The sequence below is a fragment of the Olea europaea genome, unplaced genomic scaffold (assembly GCF_002742605.1).
Source record: "Olea europaea var. sylvestris unplaced genomic scaffold, O_europaea_v1 scaffold1971, whole genome shotgun sequence".
Lineage (NCBI taxonomy): Eukaryota > Viridiplantae > Streptophyta > Magnoliopsida > Lamiales > Oleaceae > Olea > Olea europaea.
The window spans coordinates 48,539-63,228 of record NW_019237564.1 but is presented as its reverse complement, the minus strand read 5'-3'; the positions used below and the strand labels follow the sequence as shown (position 1 = coordinate 63,228).

The window sequence follows — 14,690 nt, the reverse complement described above, 5'->3', positions numbered from 1 at the left end:
TTTCCGTAATAAACTTTTCAACTCTCTTTTAGCCAAATATAATATCTGGCACAAATTGGCACTTAGCTACCACCCCTAGACAAATGGGCAAGCAAAAATTTCCAACAGAGAGATTAAGCAAATATTGGAGAAAACAGTGAACTCATATCGAAAAGATTGGGCGTAGAAGCTTGATAACGCACAGTGGGCATACCGAACAGCTTTCAAAACACCAATATGAATGTCACCCTACCGCCTGGTATTTGGCAAGGCATGTCACCTGCTGGTTGAGCTGGAACATCGAGCCTATTGGGCACTTAAAAGGTTGAATCGGGATATGAAATTGGCCAGTAACCAGCGTTTGCTACAACTTGATAAATTGAAAGAATTCTGGAATGATGCTTATGAAAATGTAAAAATATACAAGGAGCGAATGAAAGTATGGCATGACAAGAGGATCTTTATGAGAGAATTCAAGCCGGGAGAACGAGTTTTTCTATTCAACTCTCACCTGAAATTATTTCCAAGAAAGCTTAGATCACGGTGGTCAGGGCCATTCGTAGTACATAAAGTTTTTCCTTACGATTCTGTGGAATTGGTGAGTAAGAATGGAACGTCTTTTCAGGCAAATGGTCAACACCTCAAACATTATTATGGAGATGAAGATCGATATGTGGAAAAAATTGCTCTCAAAGAATCAAATTAAATTCACATCACGTCCAGCTAATGACGTAAAAGAAGCGCTTCTTAGAAGGCAACCCAAGTTCTATCCCTAAAATTCTTTTCCTTAGTCAAACGTTTTCTTTTCTTCTTAGGCAACTTTAGTAATCTTGTTTTCTTTTTGGATTTGTGGGAACATGCTCAAATATGGTTGCATCAACACTACATTCAACGTGGGGAAGGGAGTACAATGGAGGTAATTTAACTTTAAAAAAAATCATTTTTAAGTTTTTTCAGAATATGGGCACCGCGACGCCGTTCATTAAAAAAAGTAAAAAATTTTTTTTTTTTTTTTTTTTTTTTGCAGAAACATGGGTGCCGCTGTGCCCAACCATATTTTAAAAATAATAAAAAATAATAAAAAAATTAAAACACATTTTTTTATAAAAAAAAATAAAAAAAATACCCCCCTTCTTCATTTCTATCCCTAATTTCCCCCTCCTTTCTCCCCTTTCTCCTCCCAATTCCATCTTTCCACACTAGCATTACTTGCATTAATCTCCTTTCTTCCACCACAACAAATTATTTTCCTCATTTCCCACCCCCTCTACACACTTGTAGTTTCAACATTTTCCATCTTCCCAACTTGGGTTGCATAGACACCAACAATATCCATTATCTAAGATAAAATTGAAGGGGGGGTTTCTTCTTAATTTTCGGGTTAATGGTTGATTTGTAAATTCTTAAGTGATTGGGTATATATTGAAAACATAAGCATTACATTGTGCTTGCTTGGGATTGTATCTGCAAGGTGCTCAACAAATTGCCTAAGTGACCTATTGTGAATTCTTTCGCAATTGTGCTTTGGTGTGGGTATAAGCGGCTTACACAATTTACAGAGTGAATATTTAGGGACCCCATTGACTGATTTTCAGATCTTCAATCAGGATAAGCGAGTCATGCCTCCAAGAAAGAAATCCAAAGTCACTACTTTCTTATTTACTATGGCATTTGATCGGAAGAGATTCATTAGTCTAAGCAGAGGAGTGCTATAAACAAAGTGTAATACACCAAAATTGCAATTCAAAAAGAGGCTTTGAGAACTTATTGGTCGAGAAAATAGAAAGTCTAGGATGGACAACATTTTCCCTGCAACCTAGAGCTACATCCATCCCCTAGTTAAGGAATTTTACGCCAATGCAAAGGAACATGAAGACATTAAGGTGTTTGTAAGGGGTCAGTGGATCTGCTTTGATAGTACCTCCATAAACAGATTCTACAATACCCAAGACATACCTGAGGATGATTACTCCAGGTTGTGAGAGGAAGGAGTCGACCCCATGACCTTACTTCGCACATTGACTCGAGAAGGGACTAGATGGAAACGGAGTGCAAGTGATGTGACAAATTTTCCTGCCTCGGGCTTGACAGGCAATTGTAAGGCTTGGCATTACTTCATTTCTGCCAAACTCATGCCTAGCAACAACATCAGTGAGAAAACCAAGGATCGTGCTATATTGAACTATGTCATTCAAAACGGTTACTCAATTGACATCGGCAAAGTCATACAGAATGGCATACTGCGAATCTTGGCTGGCTCTGCTACAAGTAGTTTGGGACATCCATCGCTCATACATGAGCTATGTATCAAAGAGGTGTCATCACGAGGGAGTTCGACGAAGTTTTACACCCTAAGCCCCCTCTCACGCGGAAACTCTGGAATAAGCTCAAGGGACATCGGGACAGGCCCAGTTCATCTCAACCCTATGGCCTGACTCAACACCTTCCTTAGCCTCTGCCTAATATTACTACAGGGGACACCTTTACACGACTGGAAGCCATGGACCTAAGCTTAACCCATTGGCAGGAGGCAAGCAATCGCAGATGGATTGCCTAGAGACATCAATCTATACCCAATTTCAATATCAGAATGCTTGCATTGTAGTCATGGCTTCTGCCCATCCTAAGCTGACTTTTCTTCCACCACTGCAATTTACATCACATTCCCACCCTTTAGCCCCACCAGACGGCGATGAGGATATTTAGTGTCCTCTTGAGGTATCCTCCATACTTTCTTTCATTTTCACATTGAGGACAATGTTTCATCTAAGTTTGGGGAGAGTTTTCTAATTTTTAATTATATTGTGTGTTGTCTATTGGTTTCCATGTTAAATGTACGTGAAAAAAGAAATTCTTTTTTTTTATTTTTTATTTTGCATGTCTCTGTGAGTTGGACAACATTGTTGACAATGATGCATATGTTTGGGAATGTGAATCGATGGTGGATTATAAATAAGTTATGTGCTTGAGTCATATATTTACTTTCCCTTGCAAATAATTGTAATTTAACTGCACGAAAATGGAGTATAACGTTGGACAATAATGGGTCGATTCATTATTGGGATAGGCTAAACTAGTTACCCTCATAGATGAATTCAAACAACCGCTAAACCTAAACAATGCACATCCCTTGACCAACTGTAGGATGGTTTAGATGGTGGAACTGTTGTAGGGAGACATGGATGAGGATGTAGTTTCCGTGTGTGCTATACTCTGTGTGGACTGTCTGAGACTAATGGGATGAAAATTTGGTGAAACCTTAAGTTCAAGGTTGGTTTTCGAGAATGAGTGTTTAATAAGGGGCATTGCACTACTCATTGCCAAAAAAAAAATCCCAAGGGAGACAGTTCAAATAATGTTTGCGCGAAACGTCTCCTTGTAGCCTTTATGATTCGAGTGATTAAGACTGCAAGAGTTTAAAATTTGGTACCCTAAAGCCGTCTGGTTTGGGTGTCACATGTCTAAAGCTCGCTATAGGAGTAATTTAGAAAGTTTAATGGAGAGACGTATGCATTTGAGATTCTAAAAAAAAAATGAGAAACGGCTTTGTATGCCTTGATTAAGCCCAGATCACTCATTTTAGAAATTAAGCTTTTGACAAGGGGTGGTAACTTAGTTGATTCTTGGCGGTTGATGTAGTTAAAAATAGGAGAAACTTCATCTACTGATAGGTTGAACTACAACAGGAACATCCAACTAAGCTAGAAAGGGTAAGGAATAGTAATTAAACAAACAAACTACAATTTTTATCTCGAAAAAAAAAGAGTGAAAAGAAAATAAGTTTGGGGATATGCAAAACATCACGAGTGGTGAAAGAAAATAGTGGACTTTTGCGGTCAGGAAATGAACCAATCCAGAAATGTCCAGCACTATATTCTTAGCACGCACACACACACACACACATGTTTGCATTGGAGCGGTAAGAATTTGATCATTGCACCATAACTTTGAAATGGTTCATGAATTCGATATTGTATTTTCAACGCTAAGCCATAAAAGAACAATGTGTAGAGGTTGTTTCTGAATTTCATGTCTTGTGTGATGGGTTGCACTTATTATGTTTTGGGTTAACCATATTGGTGCATTATTTTGTGTTTGCTCAAAGACAAGCAAAGTACTAAGTTTAAGGGGTGTTTGATGAGTACAATTCACTCATCAATTTAGCAAATTTAAATCTTAGTTTTCTAGTTGTCGTTGAGCATATTTGAACATTTTGATGTGGATCTTCATGTTGCTTTGCAGCTTAGACAACTTTTAAAAAAAAGCCATGTTTTGGAGTTGTGATGGAGCTGTAATGAAGATCAAAAAATTCGAGTATGAAGTGAAGAGAATCAAAGGAAAAGAACATGGCAACGAAGTGTGAAAATTGAACAAAGCAAGAAGGGGTAGCTTCATAGGCACCGTGACGCCGAAATTGGGCACTTGGGTGCCCAAGAAAAGGGAAGAATCAACAGAAAGCTAGGCGCCATAGCGTCTAACGTAAAAAAAAATTTCAGTAAGGCGTTGCGACGTCAATTCTAGGCATTGCGGTGCCTGACGCAAAAAAGGAAAGTTGCATTTTTCTTGGCCCAAATCCGATCATTCTCGTCTAGTAACTTTTGGGAAAGATAAATACCAAAAAAAAGATAAGAATCAAGATTGTGATTTCATACCTAGAAATGATTTCCCAAAATTTGAAGAGGTGGTAGCTACAAATCGATTCACATGTATCCCTCTGAAATGATATGCAAAATGTTTTTTTTCTTCAGGTGCTCATGAAGTACTACATGCTCACAAACCACGTAGGTCAACTAAAACTAGTCATTTGCATTTTCAGATATGACGTCACAATATACCTTTCGAGTGAACTCCTGTTGAATTTTTTTGAACTTTGAAATGGTATAAATTGATTGACATTGTTTTTCCATTTCAAAAGTTGTCGCACATGGCACCATTTGGGAATATGACTTCAAATCATCCTGATACTCCTTCTCAATTTTATTTTTAGTGCACTTTACTCAACAAACTGCTCCAACGAGATCTTCGAATGTAAATATCCATAAAAAATGCATTTGTGCTCTCACTTCGTTGTATCATCGACATGCCTACCCAGAACATGGTGTTCAAAAAAAGGCACCCAACGACCTCTATTCTCGTACAATCCCGATAACCAATCATACATATCAAGCAACAACCTCCAACCTTCTTCGAATCTTTGAATATTCTCCAAATCATAAACCAATATATGTATAGCGGGAAAAATCGAGCTCTTATGAACGTGGTATCCAAACTTTTCTGACAACTTTTTCGTAATGTGTCACAAACACCATCTATACTTCATGTTTGGAAAAACAATCTAAATTGCATTTTGCATTGCTCAATCTTGATCAGCAATAATTTCATTAGGAGTTTGACCATGCATGCATTCATGCTATATTCTGAACAACCACATAAAAGTCTTTCTATCCTCATTTGATAATAATTCACAGCCAAACAATGTACATTGTCCATGATGATTCATGCCAACAAAAAGGCCGAATGACATGTCGTATTTATTAGTGAGATACGTAGTATCAAAAGTGACAACATCACTGACCTCCGTGTTCAATGTAGTTCCGACAATCATTTTCCACAAAGTCATATTCTCATATCCACTAGCTTCTACAATTGTGGAGTTACAACTCTTGTGCAAGGGAATTTCTGCCATATCATTCACTACAAGTTTTGGTTTCACATTTGTGCTTAATTTTCGATTGCATCGATACAATCTAGACTTTAAAAGACTTGTTTTACGATTATGGCCGAGGTACACTATATTAACTCTCCATATTTTAAGACTATCTAAAGATGCAGATATTCTTAATTTACAATCTGTCTGACTTGCTTAACGCTTCAAGGAGTCGCTTGTAGCATAAGTTCTTCAACCTTCGCAACTTCATGTGAATGTCACAAATCTCATAACTTCATTGTTCCCTTTTTACTGAATTCATTTTCCTCATTAGAAAGCCTACAGCTTAAACGTATCTTTTGTAGAGGTCAAACATTTTTTTCTCATCATTAAACATCGTGCCCATCTCAGGCACAGTAGCAACATCTCCTCTTACATTTTCGTTGTCCAATATATTCAAATTGTTCACAACGTTCTCGTTATCACATTCCAACAACAAATCGTGATTCCCATCTTCCATAATTTCCTTTTGGGCCACAAAATTTTTCATTATCAAAAATGGAAAAGGAAAAAAAAGTGTATTGAACAAGGTATGACAACCCTTCATGAAACATAATAAATCCATTGACAAATTGAAGTTTCTATAGCCGAATATAACTTTATGAGACATATTATTAACTACTCTACATGTACCTAAAAATAATTTCTAAACGAAAATGATAAATTTAACTGACCCCCAAAATTCACAACCATTTTATACTAAAGATCGAAAGATTTACAAAAAAAAAAAAAAAATACACTAAGATTCGCAAAAATATATTAAAATAGGTCAAAAAATCTTTTCACTAGAAAAGAAAAATAGCCTTCTTTTGATGCTTTAAGGCAAAATTGCAACCGAAAAGATAACAATAATCTGTAGCCTCTTCATCATTTTATCAACATTTTTTATCTAGGTTGTTGTAAAATTGATGCTATCACTTGTTCCTCAGAGACTCCAGTGGAAAGAAAATAAAGAAACCTACAAGTTTCTAACAAACAAATAGCTAAAATGCATGAGAATAAAGCTGAAAGAGCGAAGGTTTTATTGGGTTGATTGATGGGATGTTGGTAGGAGACGGAGTATAGAGTGGTGGGTTTCGCTATTTAGGCATTTAGGAGAAATGGATTCCCACTTTTGTTAGCCCCAATTATTCATTTTTCTTTCCTTTATGTTTTCTTATTTTACATGACATGCCACATTTGTTTTGAATTTTTGTAATACTTTGTTATGTTGATTTGTACCCAAAGCCTTATTCTTTTGATTTTTTGCTACGCTATTTGACCTCTTAAAACTTGTTTTCTATCAATATTTTGACAAATTTTGTTGATTTATAGTACTCTTGTTTACTATCACCCTAATTCTTGATTCTATTGTTAAAAAAAAAAAAAAAAAAAATACACTAAGATTCGCAAAAATATATTAAAATAGGTCAAAAAATCTTTTCACTAGAAAAGAAAAATAGCCTTCTTTTGATGCTTTAAGGCAAAATTGCAACCGAAAAGATAACAATAATCTGTAGCCTCTTCATCATTTTATCAACATTTTTTATCTAGGTTGTTGTAAAATTGATGCTATCACTTGTTCCTCAGAGACTCCAGTGGAAAGAAAATAAAGAAACCTACAAGTTTCTAACAAACAAATAGCTAAAATGCATGAGAATAAAGCTGAAAGAGCGAAGGTTTTATTGGGTTGATTGATGGGATGTTGGTAGGAGACGGAGTATAGAGTGGTGGGTTTCGCTATTTAGGCATTTAGGAGAAATGGATTCCCACTTTTGTTAGCCCCAATTATTCATTTTTCTTTCCTTTATGTTTTCTTATTTTACATGACATGCCACATTTGTTTTGAATTTTTGTAATACTTTGTTATGTTGATTTGTACCCAAAGCCTTATTCTTTTGATTTTTTGCTACGCTATTTGACCTCTTAAAACTTGTTTTCTATCAATATTTTGACAAATTTTGTTGATTTATAGTACTCTTGTTTACTATCACCCTAATTCTTGATTCTATTGCCAATAATTTGAAAATGTTTACTTTTTCACTAAACTATTGTATTTGGTTTTACTATTATAAGGTGGATGAGAGATACCAGTAAAATTATGATGGACTGGTAAGTAATTATGGATAGTTGAGATACGAACTATATGTATAAAGCTTTGTCGGAGGTGATGGACCTCACAGCAGATGATGAGGGGTGGACACGTACTATAATGGAGTGGATAAAATCGTATATAAAAGATTTACGGATGACAAAATCATTTGTTGGAAGCTCTATCCATTTAGAGCATAGTAGTATCAGCCAAAACATATTAGATCCTATATCGTCGAACAAAAAGAAAGCACCAAGGAAATTTCGAAGGAAAAGCTCATTAGAGTCCAGTTCAAAGAGAGTAAATGTGCTTTTTTTAACATCTTCTTTGATTGAGAATTTGAAACAAATAATCATTTTACTTGTCTAACAAGCAGGCCACCGCATCGTCAAGCAAAGGAAAAAGGCCTAGAGCTAGGCATAGTAATACAAAAGAAGGAGCAATCGATGTCCAAACATATCAAGTGCCACAATGTTCTATGCCAACACCATTATCATACTTTGTCCGTCCATTGCCTACAAATGTTGTAGTCAATGCTGAAAGTATACACATTTATCGAGTTTCGTATTATATATGTATAGTGTAAGGTGAGTGAGAATAGCATATTGGTTTGCATTTGGGATGGTAAATTAATTGCTTATTAGGGTTGTTAGGTATTTATGTATGCAACTTGTCATTTATGCTTGTTCTAATTTTTCATCTTCTAAACTAGGTCTTTCATACCACACATCTATCAACATTTACCCGATCAAGGTGGCACAGGCTTGTGATTCTCGCAGCGAAGGTACGTGTAGACTCATTTACTCTATGCTACAAAGTCATTTGTTAGGTACTTAGATCATTCTTCTGTATCATATGGTTGCAGTTATGTTTGTATGCTGTGCTACAAAATGGAGACCATTTACGCCATTCAGTTTAAGAAGTGAAGACTGACTTTATTGTGACTTGAAAACACAATTTTTACATTGAATTTTAGGATGGCATTTCGGTGCAAAATAATGTTAGACTGACTTTGTTGTGTAAAATTGGGGGTGTAGAATTTGACTTTGAGAAGCAGCCTTTATTTGGTTGCTATAGACAGCCTTATTTTAATGTTTGTATGGGGAGGTGTAATTATTGCAATCCTAAGTTGCTTGTTTATGAATGTTCAATTAGCGGCCCAGTACTTAGTATTTCTTCAACAACAAATTCCACTGCTTTTATTGATGCACATAAGTTAGTGGAGTTGCACCCAAAGATAATAACAATTTATCTTGATCTTAACATTTTAATTGTTTCTCATATACAATTCCACATAGCAAATTGAAATTGACATCATATTAGTGTTTCAACCATAGACATAACTCAAATCCCCCCGTTCAACCCCTTCATTTCCCATCACATTTGGCAATTCCTTTTCGCTTACTGCCAAATTCCTTTTTTGCTCACTAAAAGTCATGTGCAATGATATGTCGATGACTCGTTTCTCACTAATTCTAGCTACCTCGTCAAACAGTCTTGGCAACTCTTTGTCTTCTTCTTTGGGTGCATGATTCACTGCATGATTAACAAAACTCAATTCTCCGCCTAAAGTTTCATCTTTCACCCAATCGAAGCATCTATAGTCACCACTATAGGTGAAGAACAATAGTCCTTTGTTATTGGTATCCCATTTGACCTCAAAATATATCCAATATCTGTGGTCACAACTAGGGCATCGACGTTTAGATTAGCATTGTCCAAAGTAGCGTGTGTTGCTTCTGCAACTGTGACAAGACTGTAAAGTTTCTTTCTCTCATTCTAGTTGATGACTGCAAATGAAACAACGTGAATCAATCTTAATCAACAAACTCGTAAATTAGATTGAAAACTTTTATTAATAAATTATAAACAAAGAATAAGAAATGAAATCACTCCTACTATAGGACTTTACAAATCTCAAATACCCATAAACAAGATTCAAGATTGGACATCAAAAATCAAAGTTGAACTCTATGAATTAATAAAGAAATAATTTCAAACATTAGGGGCAATACGAATAGACTCTAACCTGTGTAGTGCAGAAGGCGATTTAACAGTTCGGGGTCAAGGTTTTATCTTTGTCGGCATTGAACGACAACAATGGTGAGTGCGACAGTCGGTTTTGAGTTTGGGTTGGAGCTTAGGGCAAAGGACAGAGGTGCGAGATTGGGAAAGAAGAGGAAATGTCAAGCTTTTATTTTTGTGGGCATTGATCGATGACAACGATGTGTGCAGTAGCCGATTTTTAGTTTTGACCAGAGCTTAGGCAAAGAACGGAGGTACGATATTGGGAAAGAGAAAATGAAATGTCACACTGGAAAACGAAAAGAAGAGAAAAAGAAATGTTTTCTTTCATTCTAATCTTTTTGTAATTCTATTTTGGGTAATTGGCACAAAACGTCCATGTCTTTCAAACTTATTGTGGAAAACGTCACTACCTTTCTTTTTTGGCATTTTTACCCATATTTCCACCTTTCATTGTAGAAAAGGTCCCTTTCGTCCTTTTTTCTAATAAAATGACAATTTTACCCCCGATTCAAATAAAACAAAAATAAAATAAAATAATCAATAAGTAACTTTCAATCACAGTCCTAAATTTTTAAAACATTACAGCTTAGTCCTAAATTCTCCTCTACCACCACTTTTGCAACCCAAACATCTTTTGGCCACTATACCTGTCGAACTCCACCATCACTAGCCTTACCTCACTCTCCCCTACCTTGAATCCACATAAATTCGTCAGAAAATCAAACAAAAATCTCCAATTTCGATGACAAAATGAAGCCAAAGATCAAGCTGATTCCGATAAAATCAAGCCAAAATCTCCAGTTCCGATGATACTCATGTTATGCCCAACATTCCAGTGAATTATATAAATCAAGGCGTCCTTTTACATGGTCATCAATCTTCCATAAACACATGGAATCAAAACCAGTAGGCTCATCTTTGAACACAGAGATTGTGCAACTTTCATGCGACTTTTTCGGTGACGATGGTGGGACCCATGATTGCAAACCACCACTATAGGCACCTACTCTTCATGGCGCATCCAATGAACATATGGTCATCCCCAATTTGGCCTGGAAATGGCAGTTTATGGGTTTTCTTCCAATAAACAACCTACCCGCGCAAAGGAGGTCTTCTTCCATCAATCCATTGCTCAAATGTGATTCAATATACAAATCAACATGGAGAAAATGAAATTCAATGTCAAAAAGCATTGGGTAACAGCTCAATTGCAGAAATTACAACACTCATTTGCCGAATTTTGGAGTCAAATGATGTTCTTCATAAACCTATAACTGTCAAATTTTAGAGATTTTGGCTTGATTTTTCGGTGAATTTAGGTGGGTTCGAGGTAGGGAAGAGTAAGGTAAGGCTGTTGGTGGTGGAGTCCGGTAGGTATGGTGGCCGGAAGGTGTTTAAGTTGTAAAAGTGGTGGTGGAAGAGAATATAGGACTAAGCTGTAATGTTTTGAAAAATTTAGAACTATGATTGCAATTAGTTATTTTGTTTAATTTGAATCGGGGGTAAATTTGTCATTTTATTGGAAAAATGACAAAAAGAACCTTCTCCGCATTGAATGGTGGAAATAGGGGCAAAAATGTCAAAAAATAAAAGGTATGGACGTTTTTCACAATAAGCTTGAAATGTAGGGACATTTTGTGCCAATTACCCTTCTATTTTCATTTCATTTTCACTTGTTTGCTTTCGTAAATGCTAGCTCGGCTTTTTTAAATTCCTATGCACTTTCTGTCAAATGTTTTTGTATCGATAGTGCTATTGAATTCAAAAATGCACTTTTAGGCGGAAAAAATAAGAGAACGCTTTGCCTATATTTGTAGGGGATTAAAATCTATTTTTTGGTAAATTTCAATAAAAGTTGATGAAATGTATGGTTAAAAAATTGTATGTTTCATAAAATATGTAATTAAAATTAATTATTGACATTGACTTAAATTAAAAACAAGGATTTTTTCTTGTTCTGGATCACGATAAGTTGTCTTTTTTCTCGTATGCTTGTTTGGATACTTCTTATCTTTGCTTTTCTTCGATAAAGTCATAATACACCTAGTTTTACAATTGGAACGCGATTTTCTACTGGTTTTTGTACGAGCTAGGAAAGGTTTTCTAAACATCTTCACACGTTTATATACAAGGAATATAACCAAAAACAAAAAATAAAAATAAAATTTGAAAAGCATAGAATAAGAATGTTAATAACAATGAGATGGGTTGGATAACTTTTGATTTAACAAGTCGTATCTGCAACTTTTTAGGGTGGAGGATTAGGATTTTAAGCATAATTTTAGGAGCTATTGCTAATTAAGAACCTATTAATTAATTTTAAATTTTAAATATGGTTATAATTCATTTAAGTAACATTAGTAATATGTATAATTCAGGTTTCAAATAATCAAACTCGAAGAGAGAATTGGTAGTTTTCATGAAATAAAACGACAACAAAACGCCGTCTGTGGGAATCGAACCCACGACCACGTGGTTAAAAGCCACGCGCTCTACCGGCTGAGCTAAGACGGCTCAGTACTACAGGTTTGATTTTTTAATTAATATTGCCAAGACTCCGGTAAATCATGACCTCAACAAAACACAACTCAGCGCATAAACTTTACGATCAAACTACTTTTGCCCGAATTTTTTTGACATAATGGTTGACATTCTCTCATATGTAAGTGAGTCTCACGTGAATAAAAAATTCAAAGAAGAAGTGGGCCTCTAATTGTGAGTGTCGATCATTCGTTATGTCAAAAAAATTCGATCACATTGTTCTAAACTTTAGGGGGAAAAAATTATATTCTAGATTCACACTGGATGCAGTTCACATAGAATACTCTCTTCAAATTAAACTTGTACATTCTACTTAGTCGTGTATTATATATTAGATTTCTTAATTGTGTTGAAGAAATAGTTTATAAGAGGAAGTGATGAACCAACTTATGATTAGTTCTCAACTTGGAAAGAATTTATAAATAGATAAAAATGAATAGTGAAGCATATTTGTGGGTCCATTGTAAACAGGTAAAACAAAAGAGGACATTAAGACCAATTTCAAGATCTTGGTGATAGAAAATACAAATAAAAAAACCTAAGGAACAAGGTTCTCCACACACAAACATCTTCGATCGATTCAAAATAAAACTATAATTCACAATTACTACGTGTCTACGTGTCAAGAGAAAAAAATTCAACAAAGATTATATTGAAGATGTACGGAGAAATTAGTATATGCTCTTTTATTTATAGCTAAACGTGCATGGATAACTATTACTACCTCATTTTGTATAAAATTGTTGCGATAGGATTAGCATAAACTTGTTATGTGCATCATCGGAGATTTTACTAATGTTTGTAACATGAAGGGGACAACTCGTCAAGATTTTGGATCCTTTTTTGCTATGTTCTTTCTAGGTGTCATGGTCGAGTGAAGGGAGGACAGTTGACTACTATACGTTCTTAGAAATAATCGATAATAACTGTAAAATTAGGAGTATAATAAAAGCAATAGCGTATTCTTAAGAAAATAACTCGATAACTACAATAAATATTCACCCATATTTAGCAAATCATAAAGTGATGAACAATCTATGTTCATAGAATGAGGACAATACAAGATTCTAGATTTTTCTTTTCTTTTTTTTAAATAAAAGAAAAAGAAAGGGACGAAAACTATTTTACAATTATTGTTATGTCCCTTTTCATACACCCAAAATCAAAGAGACAATAACCCATTACCTTTCTTTATTACCCATATTACACTTCTAGAGAGCTCTAACACTAAAATCATCTAATTTATGCAATGAAGTATGATGGAAAGGTTAATTGAAAAGGGATCACTATCAATATCAATGCAATTTGATCATCAAAGAGATTGTGGCTTATCACAATATCTTATATTATCGTACGGTGAATCTTTTGACACTTTATTTATTTATTTTTTACAACTTTATAAAACGCATTGCTGTAAATTTCATATAGTCACTAAACTTTTAAAAGTGTAAGTTGAGTCTTTAAACTAAAATTAATTTTAATTTGAGTAAATTTTTTTAACTTTAGGCAAATGCGCCATACAAGAGAGTAATAATTTTAAAAATTGTAAAGACATCGGTGAAAATTATTTATGTAATGTAGTTATTAGATTTGAATTCGAAATCTTTGCTCGAGCCATATGGCTTGAATTTTTATCTTATCAAAATCAAATAATCAACTCCTTTGTTTTTTATATATGTAAAAATGTAATTGCCCCCCGGAGCATAGCCTAGTAGTGCAAAGGATAAGAGTGATGTTATCTCACGCCTTGTTGGCAGCCGCAGTGTGGGGGGTTCGATTCCTGAAACATGGAATTAGACTCTTTGTAGGCGCAGTGTACAGGTAACTCTTATTCCCTGACCTGCTAGGGCATATGCCGCAACTTACCTTCCTCACAAAGTTCTAGTGGTAGGGCGGTGGGGGCCTTCAAGGTTGGGGTTCAACTTTTTTTTTTCTTTTTTTTATTAAAATGTAATTCATGGGAATAATCATTTAAGTAGTTATTTTAATTAACGCGATCCATTAGTACCTAGTCTTGCATTTATTTAAGGTAATTTTCTATGTTAGGTACTGCTATTGATAAACTCAATTCTATATAAATATGTACATTTATTATTCTGATAACTATTGTTAATGTTACCTGAAAACTGATCAAAGTAATCGGTTTCAATCCGATTAAAATTTTATAGTTAACTAAATGGTTTTGATTTGGTTCGACATTCCAGCTAAAGAACTATATTTAACTTAATTTCAATATTTTTATAATTTCTCAATTAAATTAATTTGTAATACGAATAATCAATTTTATAATTTCAAATAAAATGGTTTGAAATTAAAACTAGAATTAATAAAACCCAGTTCACGTGTTATACTTTTTTTTTTTTT

General features: G+C 34.8%; 1 protein-coding gene and 1 non-coding gene across 2 annotated transcripts; one reads left to right on the top strand and one right to left on the bottom strand.

The window, feature by feature from the left end:
- Positions 1-220: 220 nt before the first annotated feature.
- LOC111379317 lies at positions 221-685 on the top strand. Its single transcript, XM_023002674.1, has one exon. The coding sequence runs from the start codon at positions 221-223 to the stop codon at positions 683-685; it is 465 nt and encodes a 154-aa protein (XP_022858442.1).
- An 11,541-nt stretch (positions 686-12,226) lies between these two features.
- TRNAK-UUU lies at positions 12,227-12,299 on the bottom strand. Its single transcript has one exon. It is a non-coding gene; the product is annotated as a tRNA-Lys (tRNA).
- Between the last annotated feature and the right edge of the window lie 2,391 nt (positions 12,300-14,690).

Bases quoted from the DNA above. Each gene is read 5' to 3' on its own strand.
- LOC111379317 (XM_023002674.1), top strand. From the start codon at position 221: ATGTCACCCTACCGCCTGGTATTTGGCAAGGCATGTCACCTGCTGGTT.